This window comes from Muntiacus reevesi, chromosome 8, assembly GCF_963930625.1.
Source record: "Muntiacus reevesi chromosome 8, mMunRee1.1, whole genome shotgun sequence".
NCBI classification, from domain to species: Eukaryota; Metazoa; Chordata; class Mammalia; order Artiodactyla; family Cervidae; genus Muntiacus; species Muntiacus reevesi.
Window position 1 is genome coordinate 92387094 of NC_089256.1, and position 16223 is coordinate 92403316.

At 43.8% G+C, this 16223-nt stretch overlaps 1 protein-coding gene across 1 annotated transcript in view; it reads left to right on the plus strand.

Annotated features, from left to right (window-relative positions):
- Positions 1–5505: 5505 nt before the first annotated feature.
- The window catches only part of ERICH6 (glutamate rich 6), a 44386-nt gene continuing 33668 nt past the window's right edge, over positions 5506–16223 (plus strand). The window contains exons 1-7 of the mRNA XM_065942131.1: positions 5506–5890; positions 6661–6718; positions 8813–8904; positions 11758–11820; positions 12161–12216; positions 12317–12433; positions 14227–14340. Coding sequence (XP_065798203.1) covers positions 5506–5890; positions 6661–6718; positions 8813–8904; positions 11758–11820; positions 12161–12216; positions 12317–12433; positions 14227–14340 — 885 coding nt within the window. The remainder of the gene's footprint in view (positions 5891–6660; positions 6719–8812; positions 8905–11757; positions 11821–12160; positions 12217–12316; positions 12434–14226; positions 14341–16223) is intronic.

Below are 16223 nucleotides of genomic sequence, written 5' to 3' on the forward strand. Positions count from 1 at the left end.
TGCCTCTCCTCAGACAGGTCACTTCCCTAAGGAGAAATAGCCAGCTGAATTGTGTGACTTCTAGGATCCCTTCCGGCATCAAAATGCTTTCATTGCCCGGAAAAGTGTTGGGCTGTTTTCTTAATTCATTTATCTTAATTGCACCTTGAATCTCCACCCACACTTTCCATTGCTAGCCCCCTTCCCTACCCTAGGTGCCCTGAGATGCTTTTGAATGCTTTTCACTCTCCCCTCCAAAGACCCACATTTCCCCCTTCCTTCCAGAGCGTTGGAAACGTCCTCTCGTCTGTGTTGACTGCTTCGATAGCCTGTAAGACCACTTCCTCCAACCATATTCTGTGTATCGGCTCTCTGACTTCACGGCTCTCTGACGTGCATGTCAGTTTTGGGCCTCTCTCTTGCCTGGTTCTGCTCCAGGGCCTGTGAGCTCACTGAACTCCTGCCCCATGCTCAGGACTGCTGGCAGGTAGAGAGGGCAGGGACCACAGGTTTCCTCTTCAGTGCCTGGCTAAGCATCCAGTAGAGAGCTGGCTCATAGTCCTTAGTAAATATTAGTTTGATCTGACAATCATAAAATACTGCTTAGGGACTTCCCTGGTGGTCCAGGGGTTAGGACTCCAAGCCTCCACTGCAGGGAGCATGGGTTTGATCCCTGGTCAGGAAACGAAGATGTCACATGCTGCATGGAGTGGCCACAAAACTAAGAAAAATGTACCAAATGATATATTTTTAAAGTAAACAAATAAATTAGATATGGCTTACTGATTCTAGACATTTAACCTCTCACTTTCTGTCCCCTTGAAAGCCCTGTTATTACAAGTGCCCTGGGCTGGAAGACTCAAGGCTGAAAGTCCCTGTTGGGAACTGACCCGATAGTCACAGCTAGACCTCCATATTATTGCAAGCTAGGCTGGTGCTCACTGCCAGGTCATTTAGTCCTCCTGTTGGATAGAAAGATTCTCGAAGAATAACAACCTCATACAAGGGACTACAAACTAGAATGTTGGTGTCCCCTTAAAATTCATCTGTTGAAACCTAATTTCCAATGTGACGGTACTAGGAGGTGGGGCCTTTGGGTAATGATTAGGTCATAAGGACAGAGCCCTCCTGAATGGGTTTAGTGCCCTTAAGAAAGAGGCCCAGAGAGTTCCCTCTCTCCTTCTGGGATGTGAGGACAGATACAAAAGACAGAGGTCTGTGACCCAGGAAGTGGGCTGTCATGCATGTGCATGCTAAGCCACTTCAGTCATGTCAGAGTCTGTGTGACCCCATGGACTCTAGCCCGCCTGGCTCCTCTGTCCATGGGATTTTCCAGGCAAGAATACTGGAGGGGGCTGCCATGCCCTCCTCCAGAGAATCTTCCCAACACAGAGATCTAACCCATCTCTTATGTCTCCTGCATTGGTAGGTGGGTTCTTTACCACTAGCGCCACCTGGGAAGCTCAAGTAGACTCTCACCAGATACCAAGTCTGCCACCCCTTTATCTTGGACTTCCCAACCTCCAGAACTGTGAGAAATAAATTTCTGTTGTTTACAAGCCACCCAGTTTATAATAATTTGTTAATGGCAATCCAAACAAAGTAAGACACATGCTTATGCTGTCACTATGACAAAATGAAACAAAACAAAGCCACTTCATAATTTTGTCTAGTTCAGTTCAGTCGCTCAGTTGTGTCCGACTCTTTGCAACTCTATGAACTACAGCACACCAGGCTTCCCTGTCCATCACCAACTCCCAGAGTCCACCCAAAACCATGTCCATTGAGGCAGTGATGCCATCCAACCATCTCATTCTCTGTTGTCCCCTTCTCCTTCTGCCCCCAATCTTTCCCAGCATCAAGATCTTTTCAAATGAGTCAGCTAAACATAGACAAAAATAAGGTCACTGTACCAGCACAAAATACCCTATCACCGAATAGTTTCTTTTTTCAATTGAAGTTTAGTTGATTTATAATGTATGTTAGTTTCAAGTATACAGCACAGCAATTCAGTTATATATATTCTTTTCCTTTATAGGTTTTATAGGCTTTTAATGGGCTTTTAGGTTTATAGGCTTTATATTGCAAAATATTGAGTATAGTTCCCTATGCTATACAATAGGTTTTTGCTGCAGAATACTTTGCTTTCTGACAATATCCACTTCAGAGCAAAAGCGCATTTCCTTAGACCTCTCGCAAATCATCTAACCAAACACGAAATCCTGTATTAGATTCTTTCTGACATCCTCTTACTAAAACATCTTGCTGTAACAGTCATAAACCCAACTTATTTAACTATATATGTGTTCCTCGTGGTCTTTGGCTGAAATGTCCTTACAGTCGTAGGCAGTCATTTCACAGTTATTGTCTTCACATACATCTTTCTTAGTCACTCAGTCATGTCTGACCCTTTGTGACCCCGTGGACTGTAGCCCGAAAGGCTCCTCTATCCATGGGACTTCCCAGGCAAGAATACTGGAGCAAGTGGCCATTCTCTTCTCCAGGGCATCTTCCTAATCCAGGGATTGAATCCATGTCTCCTGCATTGCAGGCAGATTCTTTACCATTTGAGGCACCAGGGAAGCCACGTACACCTTAGGGGTAAATATTATTATTTCCAATATACTCCCAGGGAAACTGAGGTGGAAAGATGTAAGGCTATTTAGCAGAGAACACAGAAGGGGACTCTAAGCCTAACCCTGGTTACTTAATATAAGGGTCAACTCAGACCCTTTTCACAACACATAAATGTCCTCAGTCACATAGAGTCTCAGCTGGCTTTCTTCATTAGAGCTGAAGTTAAACAGCAAGAACACAATCCCTGCCACCAGGAACCCTTGTCAGTCTTAACAGGCTTTTAAAGGGAAGTTGAACTGTAAGGTGAAGTTATAACTTGCAGTCTGAGCAGTAGGTAAACAGATGTCCATTATATTATTCTGTACACTTTATGTGTACAAAAATATTTTACAAAAATTTTAGTAAGTATGAAGCTGTTGCAGGAAGGGGGACCCCTTCCAGGGCCCGGAAGTGGGCTCTTGTCTAACACTCAGAAATGGATTGTCCAAGGAGACACCTGTGCTGACAAAGCAAGAGATTTTATTGGGAAAAGGCAGCTGGGCAGAGAGCAGCAGGCTAAGGGAACCCAGGAGAAATGCTCTGCCAGTCCTGGGTTTTATGGTGATGCGATTAGTTTCTGGGTTGCTTTTAGCCAGTCATTCTGACTCGGAATCCTTCCTGGTGGTGCATGCCTAGTTCAGCCAAGATGGATGCCAGTGAGAAGGACTCTGGGAGGTGGCTGGACAGGTGGTATCCCTTTTTGACCTTTTCTGAACTCTCCTGGTTAGTGGTGGCTTGTTAGTTCCATACTCCTTACCAGGACCTCCTGTCAAAAAACAACTCATGCAAACAGTTACTATGATGCCTGGCCAGGGTGGGCGGCTTCAGTCAGCGCTTCCCCTAACAAAACCAAGCAGGATCCAACGGGATCCTCCCAGGAACAAAAGTCCTTCCATGTGCCCTATTTCTTGTTTGTAGAAAAAGGCTTTGGTCTCTGAGAAGCCTCCCCTGAGTCACAAAAGCCTGGCTCAAGAATTAATGATTGAAAGGATGTAGACATGTAGTGACAAAATTAGCAACTAGGTCTAGAGAACTGGTAACAATTTAAGCAGGAAATCAGGTAGGGCAGTCACAGAATCTTTAGTTCTGCCCTGAAGGACATAGATAAGGGTATGTGAGACACATTCCTGAGTTACTTTGCAGATACTGTAACCACCACCAAAGGGAAAAAGCTAAACAGCATGATGACCAGACTGTGGCCATGATATAAGCTGCTGCAACCCGAGCAATACTCCATCTATGGCTAGCACAATTCCAGGAGCTGGCTTCAAGAAAATGGCAACAAACCACCCTGAAACTGAGAACTATTATGTTTAAAACAGTCAAGACCAAACCACAGCATGACCAGTTTCAAGACGGTAGTCAAGAGCTGACTCTGCTGCTCTGCACAGCCCCTGTCTGCACATCCTTAAGGCTTTCCTCTAAAGCTCTTGCCCCCTGATCTGCTCATTGGGAGATGGTTTGGGGGACATTACTTCACCACCTCCCCAGGTTGCCAGCTTCCCAAGCAAAGCACCTTTCTTTTCCCACCAACCCTTGCTTGTTGAGCACTAACTTTGGAGCAATGAGCAACCAAACCTGAGTTGGTTTCCAGCCCTGTGGTAAAAAGTACAATGAGCTGAAAACAAAGCCACAGGAGATGCGTTGGTGGTCAAATGCCTCAGGCCTTGTCCGCCCGCTGCACGGATGGGTAGAACAAGCATTAATCAGGCCCCGCACTACAGCAAGGCACTCACCTCGGTGGCAAAATATAAGTGGCACCAAAAATCTCACTAATTAAGATAAACTATTTAAGGTGTGAATGCTAAGCCGTTTCAGTCGTGTCCGACTCTTTGTGACCCTATATACTGTAGCCTGCCAGGTTCCTCTGTCCATGGGATTCTCCAGACAAGAATACTGGAGAGGGTTGCCAGGACCTCCTTCAGGGGATCTTCCCCACCCAGGGATGGAAACTCTCCTATGTCTCTTGCATTGGCAGGAGGTTCTTTACCACTAGCACCATCTGGGAAGCCCACAGTTAAGGCAGTGCTTTAAAAATATCAAACCAGGAAACCAAAAAGCTTTTGTAAATAAAGTTTTATCATAAGCTCCAACAAGCACCTGTCCACTCAAAAACCAAACCCTGGCGTCAGCAATACCAAGTGGCCTTAAGGGTGTCCATCGCTCGTAGCCACTCTCCCTCCCCAGCTCCAAAAACTAGCCTCCCAATATCTTATAATAAATTAAAATCGAGTATGTTCTACAAAAATATCGAATCATGTTGTACACTGGAAATTAATACAGTATTTTAAGTCAACTTTACCTCCTTTTTTTTTTTTTAATTAAAAAAACTTTTTAAAGACTGGCTCCAAATGAGCTGAGAGATTAGCAAGGAGGATCAGGTCGCAAGAATTTCCCGCTGGAGTCCAGAACGCAGCTGCCAGAGGAACCTGCAGGGGTCTTGGCTACCCTCCCGATCGGCCGCTGCCCCTCAGCGCCAGTCCTCACGGCTGAGGGGTCCTGCGACTTTATTGTTTTTTTTAAATTTTAAATGGTTAAGTTTTATTTTATTGTTACTTTTTAAAATGGTTAATTTTAATTTAGTGCATGGAATAGAATTCTTAACAATATAACTAGAAGGATTCCTTTTCTATGGCTTATATTGATGTTTTCTTTTTTTAAACTTAGCATTTATTTCATTTTATTTTTACAATATTGTAGTGGGTTTTGTCATACATTGACATGACGGGGCCCCCTACCAAACTGCAAACAGGCCTCCAGTTTTTAACCAAAGGGGTCCTGCGACTTTAATCCCAGGCTCGCGGGCCGAGCTGCCGGCGGTTGCCCAGGGAGACGGACGCCCAGAAGCCGGCTCGCCCCGCGGGCCTGGACCCGCCGGCGTCCTTGGTGCTAGCGGGGATCGCGGCTAACATGGACTCGCAGCGCAGCTTCGGAAAGCCGGAGGAGGAGCAGGACCACGAGGAGCAGGAGGAGGAGCAGGAGGTGGACGAGGAGGAGGAGGCGGAGGCGGAAGAGGAGAAGGCGGAGGAGGAGCAGGAGGAGGACGCGGAGCAGCAGGAGGGGGCGGCCCTGGAGACGGAGCTGGAGGTCTTTGCGAGGCTCAGCGAGGAGCACTTCTGGAAGTTTTGGGACCTCGGAGATGCCAGTGAGGGCGGCTGGCCTCGCGCCCGCCTGGTCAGCGTCGTCAGCCCCAGCCTGAGCCCGACGCTGACGCCCCGGACGCCGAGCCTGTCGGGGTGGAGCCAGACGTCCGTGCCCAGCGAGAGCGCCCCCTCCAGCATCTCCTCCCCAAAAAGTACCGCCCCCACGCCGAGCCCCTTCCTCCGAGGCCCCCCGACCCCTAGGGGCGAGCCGGTCCCGCGACCCTCGCACCTTCGGCCACGGGGCGCCAGCTTCCAGACACGCTCACCACTTCCCATACAGCCCTGCCTCGGCCCCTTCTATCAAAGGCTGAAATCTCGGCTGACGGCCGCGAGGGTTCCCCGCTTAGAATGAAGGGGAAGCATCCTCCCAAAACGGGCAACAGGCGGTTCTGGACGGAGTGCTCGCTTTATAACGAGGGCGTTCAGCGAGCGTGTCCTCTCTCTCATTCATTCTGCCCTCCCGCCTCTCTCCCACACCGCGAGGAAGGGGAGGGAGTCGTGCGTTAAGGATGCTCTGCAATTGAAACAGCCCTGCCTCCCCACCCACCCCCAAAATAAACAGTTCGCATCTGTGCCTAGCTTCCTGCACTGAAACCCCTCCAGCCACTTGGAGGCAGAGCAGTTACTTAGAGTAGATTTCGTCCATCCCCCAGTACTGACATTTTGGTCTGGATTATTCTTTGCTGGGGCTGAGTGTGTTGAGGGCAGGAGGAGGGCCTGTACTTGGCATTGTAGTATATTTAACAGCATCCCTGTCTACGTCTGACTCTGCCAGTTAGCCCCTACCAGGCTTTGTGACAATCAAAAATTGTCAAAATATGTCCTTAGATACTGCTAAATGTCTCCTAGGGGGCAAAATTGACCTTTTGAGAACCACTGGTTCAAATGGACTGACTAAATTGTTTTGTGTCTTATTCAATAGGTTTTCCTAGAATATTTCAGACATTTAGGAAAGACGTGTCTGAAATGAATTTAGATAGGTAAGAAATTGTTTTCAGTTTTCATCTTACTATTTTTTGAAAATGTTTCCTTTTGGGATGAACATGTCAGGAAGGTAGAGTAAGATCATCCAGGGTATTTGCAACTAATATATCTACTTTAAATTTTTAATCTACACTGTTAGACACTTTGGAGCAGATAGAGACAGGGTCTTTGCCCATCTCTGGCCTATTATCTACCTGTAGATTTATGTACCCCTCTCTGTTCCCTCTTCCACTCACCAGAGTTAACATACTATTAACAGTTTGTTTTGTTTCCAGTATAATTTAAATAGTACATTTTCATGACTTGATTTATTAATTTTTAACATTGCTACTGACCTCCCATCATGAAAGCTGAAGAATGTAACTCACACCACTTCCCTCCTCTCCACTTTCAGTAGTTATATTATTTTTAATTTTCCTGGAAAATCCCATGGATGGAGGAGCCTGGTAGGCTGCAGTCCATGGGGTCGTGAAGAGTCAGACATGACTGAGCGACTTCACTTTCACTTCTCACTTTTATGCATTGGAGAAGGAAATGGCAGCCCACTCCAGTGTTCTTGCCTGGAGAATCCCAGGGATGGGGTCGCACAGAGTCAGACACGACTGAAGTGACTTAGCAACCTTTTGGACTTTAAAGTATTTAAATCTCTACTTCTTGATTTATCAATTTTAGTGACTACTAACTCTTTTAAACAATTAACACCTTAATGAACTTCTACTTCCTTCTCTCCTCTTACCCTTTCCTTTCCCAATAAACAACAAATTATTTAACAGATTTTATTAAAATATATAATATAGTCATATAAAGTCATATTACTTTACTTTTATTGTGACTTATTAGTTCTTAGTGCTTTTGGTGCAAGTTGATTCTAAAAGTTGAAAACCAATAACCAATACTCATAATTTCTTGCTAAGAAACCAATACTGTGACTGCATGCATGTACAAGAAGATGAAATCCTATGTCCATAAAACTTGGCTCCTAAAAGGAGAGCTTCTGAATTCTTGGTTGTTTTTAGCTGTCTTAATTTTTCTGAATTGGGCCACTGGCCATACTTCCTTGTTTTCCATATTGCTTTTTTTTCTTTTTATTCCTCTTCTTTTTGCTGGAGAAAGTTCCTTAGGTAATTATTTTGTGTTGATCTCATGGATAGTCAAATTTCTGAGTTCTTGCCTGTCTTAAAATTTCTTCCGTGTTCCTTTACTCTTGGTCTCATCACTCGTTTCCCTGGGAAGTTAGACAAACAGGGCTCCCCCAGAGGGAGTGGCTTCAGCAGAGCAGTTCTCCAGCCATTACGGCACAGTCGTTTCAGAATTAAAACACGCAGTGTGCTGGAAACAAGGCTTCCAAAAAGGGAGGTGGAGACATAAGAGAACCGAGAAAGGTGAAAAAGTAACAGTCCTAACGTTGACTACACTCTTTGGGAAAATTTTGTTTGATATTTTTAGAAGAGCCAGCAAATTACGGCAAAACAAACAAACGAACAACAACAAAAAAAAAACACCTTACATTCAAAGAGGCAAAGGAGCTTGAAAAGCAATGGTTACTATTTACTTGTTACCAGTAACAGTCATGTTAGCTAGTCAGTAAATTCCCGCTTCCCGTTATGTCAACGCTTACTGACTGATTCAGCTCCACAATGCTTGTGGGATGAATACAGAATGCTTAATTACAATACATTTAACTTCAGCCCTTTAAAAAGACTGGTTTGTTTTACAGCTATTTTAAAACAAGCGGTGTGTTCTAATTTAAATTCAAATAAATGTTTGAACACACATATCATCATTGCCAACACCAACAATACTGACACACAGCACAGATAGAGGGGTCGTAATTTACTCTCTAAGAGAAATAATACGGTATTGGCAGCCTCTAAGATTTAGAAAGAAGTACTTTGCAAAGAACAGATATGACTCTAACAGTATGCCTGACTTTACTGAAGACATAAGAATGGAAGCAAACATTTCCAATAAAAAAGAAATCAGGGTCTTCTAGGGACATTTGTTATTTGACTGTTAAATGTACCAGATTTAAAAGGACTGCTAAGAACGCTCTAGGTATACTGAAAACAAGCATTTTGTCTAAATTTCAGGGCTACCTATTACAGTCTGCATCCGAAAGTTCCAGTATCCATACAAACAGAAGAAAGTTGGCTTCAGGAATTGACTGACACGGAGAAGCCCAGTGAGTGCTTTGGTTCTGAAGCTTTTCCTGGGAGGTGGGATTGCATGCTGGGAAGAGCATGGGAGTAGGCGACCAGGGGAGGTAGAATTAAACCCCAGCACCAACACTAACTAACACCCTGACAGCTAGGCAAGTCAGGTAACTGACTAACTCATTGTCTCTCCTTCTTCCTCTATTGGCCACAATAAGCCTTATCTCATAGGACCATTATCAAGATCAAAATGAGATTCAGCGTTGAAATTCCTTGGCACTGAGTCTTTAGTAAATGGTAGCACCTGTGTTCACATCAAGAAATAATCTGCCATCATATTTTGATACATATCTCTATTTTTTATTATAGAAGTAGCATATGCATGCTGTTTTTTAAGCATCAAACCATTAAGAAAAATATAATGGGAACGTTAAGTTTTTAACTTACCCGGTATATGCCTCAGAAGTCATCATTATGAAAAGCCTTTCCTTTAAACTTTATTATTTGTTGTATGTTGGATCATGTGTTCATCAGATGTTTACTGAGCACTTACCAAGTACCTGTCATAGGTCAGTTTCCTATTCTAGCGTCACAGCAATGAATAAACCAGACAAACCCCTGTCTCAGTGGTCTTCTATTAAAGCATTGAAGGTGGAGGTGAATGTGATAGTGACATAAATAATATACAAAGCATGTAAATGCACAATGGCTTAGATGATGTAAGTGCTAAGGAGAAAAATAAAGCAGGCAGAGGGGTGGGAAATGCTGGACAGATGGGTGAAAGTTTACACAGGACACTGAGAGAAATCTTCACCAAGAAGCTGAAGTATTTGAGTACAGACCTCAAGGAAGTGTGAGTGATGATGATCTCCGGGGATAGAGTGTTCCAGGCATAGGGAAGAGCACGCGCTTCCCCCTAAAACAAGGAGGCAGCCAGAGTGGCTGCAGTGGAGTGAGGAAGGAAGTGAATGCTAGGTAATAAAGTCAGAGAGATGGTGAGGACCAGATCTTATTCAAAGAGAATAAAGTCCGAAGTCACTGGAGGGTCTGCCCAGAGGACTGACACAATCTAACATAAAAATCAGATGTAGAATTAATATCACATTTTAATATAACATTAAACCTGCTATTAGAAAACTTGTTAATTATTCCAAATTAATCTATATAGTCCAAGTAATCGCGATGAGGTTTTTCAGCGGAATTTGACAAGTTGACTCTTTGATCTTGCTTTGCAGCATTAAAAGATAAACTGAGACATTTTCCATTTCTTTAGAGTTTAAGAGTTTATTCGAGCAGATATGGATTGGAATTGGCCAGCGCCAAACTGGGTATGGTTAGGAGCACTCCGCAAAGGAGAGCTCTGTAGAGGTTTTTATAGAGAAGTCGAAGGAGCAAACCAAGGAAGGTATTTGATTGGCTATTGCTTAAGGTTGCATTCTCTGGGAAAGCCCGGTTGGCTGTTTGCAGTTAGCTGTTCTTAACCTTGAGGCATTAACCTTGACTCTGGCTTAGGTTTCCCTTTTGCTAACAGTTGGCTACCAAGGCATTATTAGAGCCGCCTCATCTAATAGTTTCAATTTTTTTCATATCTTCTTTTATACTTCCATTTAATAGAGAACTTCTTTGCAGCTCTAATTAATTTATTCTGAGGTGTTTTGCAGTTGTGTTTTACTGATGTAACAATTGGATTTTTTTTTCCTATTATATTTTCTAATTGGTTACTGTCAATGTATAGACTCGTTGGAAAAGACCCTGATGCTGGGAAAGATTGAAGGCGGGAGGAGAAGGGGACGACAGAGGATGAGATGGCTGGATGGCGTCACCAACTCAATGGACATGGGTTTGGGTGGACTTTGGGAGTTGGTGATGGACAGGGAGGCCTGGCGTGCTGAGATTCACGGGGTCACAAAGAGTCGGACATGACTGAGCGACTGAACTGAACTGAACTGAGACCTGTAAAATCTACAGTGGGAGAGAACTCAGAGACTATAAAACCCAGTCCCATCATTTTGTGTATGAGAAACTGAAATCTGAAGGTGTGACTGGAGGCTCTCACAGGAAATGGCTACCCATTCCAGTATTCTTGTCTGGAGAATCCCCATGGACACAGGAGCCTGGCAGGCTACAGTCCATGCAGCCGCAGGAGTCGGACAAGACTTAGCGACTAAACCACCACCACCACTTAGGAAGGGTCGCATCCTCTGACACCCATCTCTCTCCAGCACCAGCTCTGGCTGTACTGGGAAAATGGGCCCACCCTCCCCCTTCACCTCTGTCCCATTGTGGGTTGTTCTGATTGGTTTTTCATCATGCCAATCTCATTTGCTTAACCTTCTAGACATTTATTCCAAGTGGCTTGTGTGTTGATGGCTGTCTTTCCCATTCCCAGAATTGCCCTGGAATTTGCAGAGGGAATTATCCTGGTGGTTTAGTTCACTGTTTTGAATGGGGAACTACTCCTCGACCCCAGCTCAGCACTCCTCTAGCTGAAGAATCTTTTGCAGAATGATGGTCATAAATTAGACAGAATGGTATGCTTAAAAGGCAGCACACAAAAGGGTCTGCAGACCATAATTATAATCAAGTAAAATGCGCATTCATGTAGTATTCTGAGACGCAAGAGCAGCAAGGAAACATCTTTTAGTCTCAGAGACCTAGGAAACCTAGGAAACCCCAGGAAACATTTTTTACTGTGTTTCATTAGTGGTGCACCTCCTCTGTTTGTTACTTTTTGTTGTTAAAATGTTACTTGGGAAAAGGAAAAACATTCAAAGATAAACACAATTAGGGCACTTATTTTCCTAAGAGGCATATTTTCTTTTCTATGAGATTTCTTTCCTCCTTTGTCAGGATTGATTGACAAATGTACACTCTTTTTTCAGAGAAGGAAGTGCCCTCTGTAAAGAAGGAGGACGTACCTGAAAATCTAGCATCTAAGTTAAGAGGTAACTGATGTCTGGCATCAACCCCCGCTTCCAAGACAGACTGCCCTTTAGGGAGCCTGCCTTCACTTGGACAGCGTCCGACCCCTTTAGAAAAGAGCTCCCCTAAGGATACAGCAGAAATGAACGCAGCATTGTAAAGCAATTACATTCCAATAAAAAGAAGACTATGGGCAAGAAGGTGGGGAAGGGAGGGTTTCAGGGCATTTAGACTGTGTATGTGTGTGTGTGTGTGTGTGTGTGTGTGTGTGTAAAATGGGCTAGGACTTTACAGAAAATGGTTTTCAAACCACACTGCATAAAAGTTTTAAACTTTCCTTCTAAATCTCTTTTTTTTCTTCAGCAAAATGGATAATTAACCCAGAAGAACAAAAACTAAGGATTTTATGTGAACTGGAGGTAAGAGATGTTTATCAACCCAACTAGTACACCATACTCATGGTAAAAATCACTGATTCAATCTTCCTTTTTTTTTTCTTTCTCTCTTTTTAAAATTTAGTTTAAGGAAGACTTCATAACACTCTTTGAGCCCTCTCTGAGGACATTACCCAGCATCGGGCCACCATCTATTCTGACATTCAAACAAGAGAGTTCCAATTTAGGCATTAAGTTCAAGGTAATTTTCATTTACATTTTTTTAAATTTCTGTCATAAATGATGTAAAAAGGCACATGATGATTTGCACAAAAGATATTGAACATACTTTTTTTTAAGATTTTTTTTTTTTTTTCGATGTGGACGATTTTTAAAGTTGTTATTGAACTTGTTACAGAATTGTTTCTGTTTTATGTCTTGGTTTTTTGGCCAAGAGGCATGTGTGATCTTAGTTCCCCAACCAGGGCTGAAATCCACACTTTCTGCGTTAGAAGGCAAAGTCTTAACAACTGGACTGCCAGGGAAGTCCAAACAGTGAACTTACTTTAAAAACAACAAAAAAAAAGGCAGGCTAAGAGCTCGCTTACTTGGAATAGTGCTTAGGGTGGCTGTGTTCATTTACTAGGGCTTCTGTAACAAAAAGCCAGAAACTGGCTGGCTTATGGCGACAGAGAAGTACTGTCTCACAGTTCTGAAGGCTAAAAGTCCAAAGTCAAGGTGTCAACAAGTCCAGCCTGGGAGAGCCCCTTCTTGCCTCTTCCGCGCTTCAGCCGCCGGCATTCCTTGGCTTGCGGCCGCGTCACGGCAGTCTCTGCCTTAGCTGTCACAGAGTATGTCTGTGTCCAAATGCCCCACTTCTCCAAGGATACCAGTCATATTGCTTCACTGCCCACCCAGATGACCTCCTCTTAACTTCACTACATCTTCAGAAACCCCATTCTGAGTCAGGCCACATTCACAGGTGTCAGGGGTTAGGATCAGCATAGCCTTTGGGGGATCACAGTTCAACCTGTGACGATGGCCATAAGCCAGGAAGCACAGTGAGCTTTCGCTGTGTTTAATAGTGGTAAGTGACCAATTAATGTCTGCTTTTGACGGGCAAGGGAGAGGTCACCTTAGTCATTCCGACAGGATGCTCACCACCTTGCTTGGCCAAAGAGGTAATGGACTGACTGGCAGTATGATTATTTCCAAATTTGGACTTGTGATGAGAGCTGCGCACTCCCCAGACTGGAACCTCCTTGATTACTTCTTCTGGGGCACACTAAAGGTACAGCCTTATTTGCTGAAAATAAGATTCACCAACAGTTGAAGCAGAGCAGCACAGATACACGTGCAGGAGTTGACAGGAAGGCCCTGTGGATGCAGCAGCGTGGTTGGTGTTCACTGTTATTTTGTGCAGCACATTGAACTAAGCAATTCTAACGCATGGTGACACATTAAATACATCGTGTAACGTAAATTCTTTCTTGAAGAAATAAACTCTTTCTTCAAACATAAGTGTTAATCGCGCAGTCATGTCCAACTCTTTGGAACCCCATGGACTATAGCCCACCAGGTTCCTTTGTCCATGGAATTCTCCAGGCAAGAATACTGGAGTGGGTGGCCATTCCTTTCTACAGGGGATGTTGCCGACCCAGGGATGGAACCAGGTCTGTTGCATTGCAAACATAGCACCTTCCTTTTTCTGAAGCACAACAGCTTGTATTGAGCTTTCTTCCCCTGACACCCAGAGACAGGTTTGAGCTTGAGGAAGGCCCTGGGGACTGCCTTCCACAGAGCTGTCTCTGCACTGGTCCCTGGGCAGGGCTGGTTCCACCTGAACCCCAGGGAGACCTTTCAGGTCTTCCGAGACGGGCCTTGACACTGGTCTAGGTTCGGGGTGGCGGCAGCTGATTGGCCAGCTCTCTTCTCCAGCCACACTCTTTGAAGTGTAGATTCACTGACCCTGCCCAGGGCTCTGGCTTCTTCTGCTCTGAGAGGCTCTGGGCCTCCATGTGGGCATATCTTCATTTTTTTCTCTCCTCTCTGAAGGAAGAGGAGGAGGAGGTATCGCCCAAGTGTGAATTCTGTGGGAGCGACCTAAGAACATTTCTCTCCAGTGTGGATGTTTCCTCTGATTACAGCAGCTCTGAATTGCCAGAACATGTAAGTGCTACAGCAGGTTTACCGGGGAAATAGTGTTATTTTTAGACATTACTTGAAACATAAGCAGCATGTTCTTCTGCATCTTCCCACGACATTGCCCCCCGCCTTTCTTTTTTTTTTTTTTTTTTTTTTTGCCATAGTGCATGGCTTGTAGGACCCCAGTTCCCTGAGCAGGGATTGAACCTGGGCCCCCAGCAGTGAAAACCTGGAATCGTAACCACTAGATTGCCAGGGAATTCCATGAGTTGCCATTCTTAAAAGGGTTATGTGTTAGCCTTCGGGGCAATGCAAATCATAACCACAGTGGGACAGCATTTCACATCCCTTGAACAGCTATAACCCAGAAGACAGATAATAACAACTGTTGGCAAGGTTGTCGGGAAACTGGAATTCTCAAACATTGCTGAAGGGGAGTATAAAATGATGCAGCCACCTTGGACAAGTCTAAACCGTAGTTCCTCAAAAAGTTAAAACATACAGATACCATATAACCCAACAAATAATTCCATTCCTAGGTGTATACCCATTAAAACTAACAACATACTTCCACCCAGAAACACATATAAATGTTCACAGCAGCATAATTTATAGCAGCTAGAAAGTGGAAACAACCCAGACGCTCACTAAGATAGTGTAAAGAAATGTGGAGCATCCAGACTATGGGATCTTTTTTTTTTTTTAGATCATTAATTTTATTTTATTTTTAAAATTTATTTATTTTTTAATTGAAGGCTATTTGCTTTACAGAATTTTGTTGTTTTCTGTCAAACCTCAACATGAATCAGCCATAGGTGTACATATATCTGCTCCCTTTTGAACCTCCCTCCCATCTCCCTCCCCAACCCAGCCCTCTAGATTGATACAGAGCTCCTCTTTGAGTGTCCTGAGCCAGACAGCAAATTCCCGTTGGCTCTCTATTTTGCATATAGTAATGTAGATTTCCATGTTACTGTTTCCACACATCTCACCCTCTCCTCCCCTTTCTCCATGTCCACAAGCCTATTCTCTATGTCTGTTTCTCCACTGCTGCCCTGTAAATAAATTCTTCAGTACCATTTTTCTAGATCTAGATTCCGTATGTATGTGTTAGAATACAATATTTGTCTTTCTCTTTCTGACTTCCTTCACTCTATAATAGGCTCTAGGTTCATCCACCTCATTAGAACTGACTCAAAGATGTTCCTTCTTATGGCGAAGTAATATTCCATTGTGTATATGTACCAAAACCTCTTTATCCATTCTCTGTGATGGACATCTAGGTTGCTTCCATGTTCTAGCTATTGTAAATAGTGCTGCCGTGTACAATAGGATGCGTGTGTATCTTTCAATTTTGGTTTCCTTGGGGTATATGCCTAGGAGTGGGATTGCTGGGTCATATGGTGGTTTTATTCCTAGTTTTTAAGGAATCTCCATACCACTTTCCATAGGGGCTGTATCAATTTACATTCCCACCAACAGTGCAAGAGCATTCCCTTTTCTCCACACCCTCCCTAGCATTTATTGTTTGCAGACTTTTTGATGAGGGTCATTCTGACCAGTGTAAGGTGATATCTCATTGTAGTTTTGATTTGCATTTCTTTAATAATGAGCAATGTTGAGCATCTTTTCATGTGTTTGCTAGCCATCTGTATGTCTTCTTTGGAGAAATGTCTGTTTAGGTCTTTTTCCCATTTTTCTGATTGGGTTATTTGTTTTTCTGTTATTGAGTTGTATGAGCTGCTTGTATATTTTGGAAATTAATCCTTTGTCAGTTGTTTCATTTGCTATCATTTTCATCCATTCTGAGGGTTGTCTTTTCATCTTGCTTATAGTTTCCTTTGCTGTGCAAAAGCTTTTGAGTTTAATCAGGTTCCACTTGTTTACTTTTGTTTTCATTTCCATTA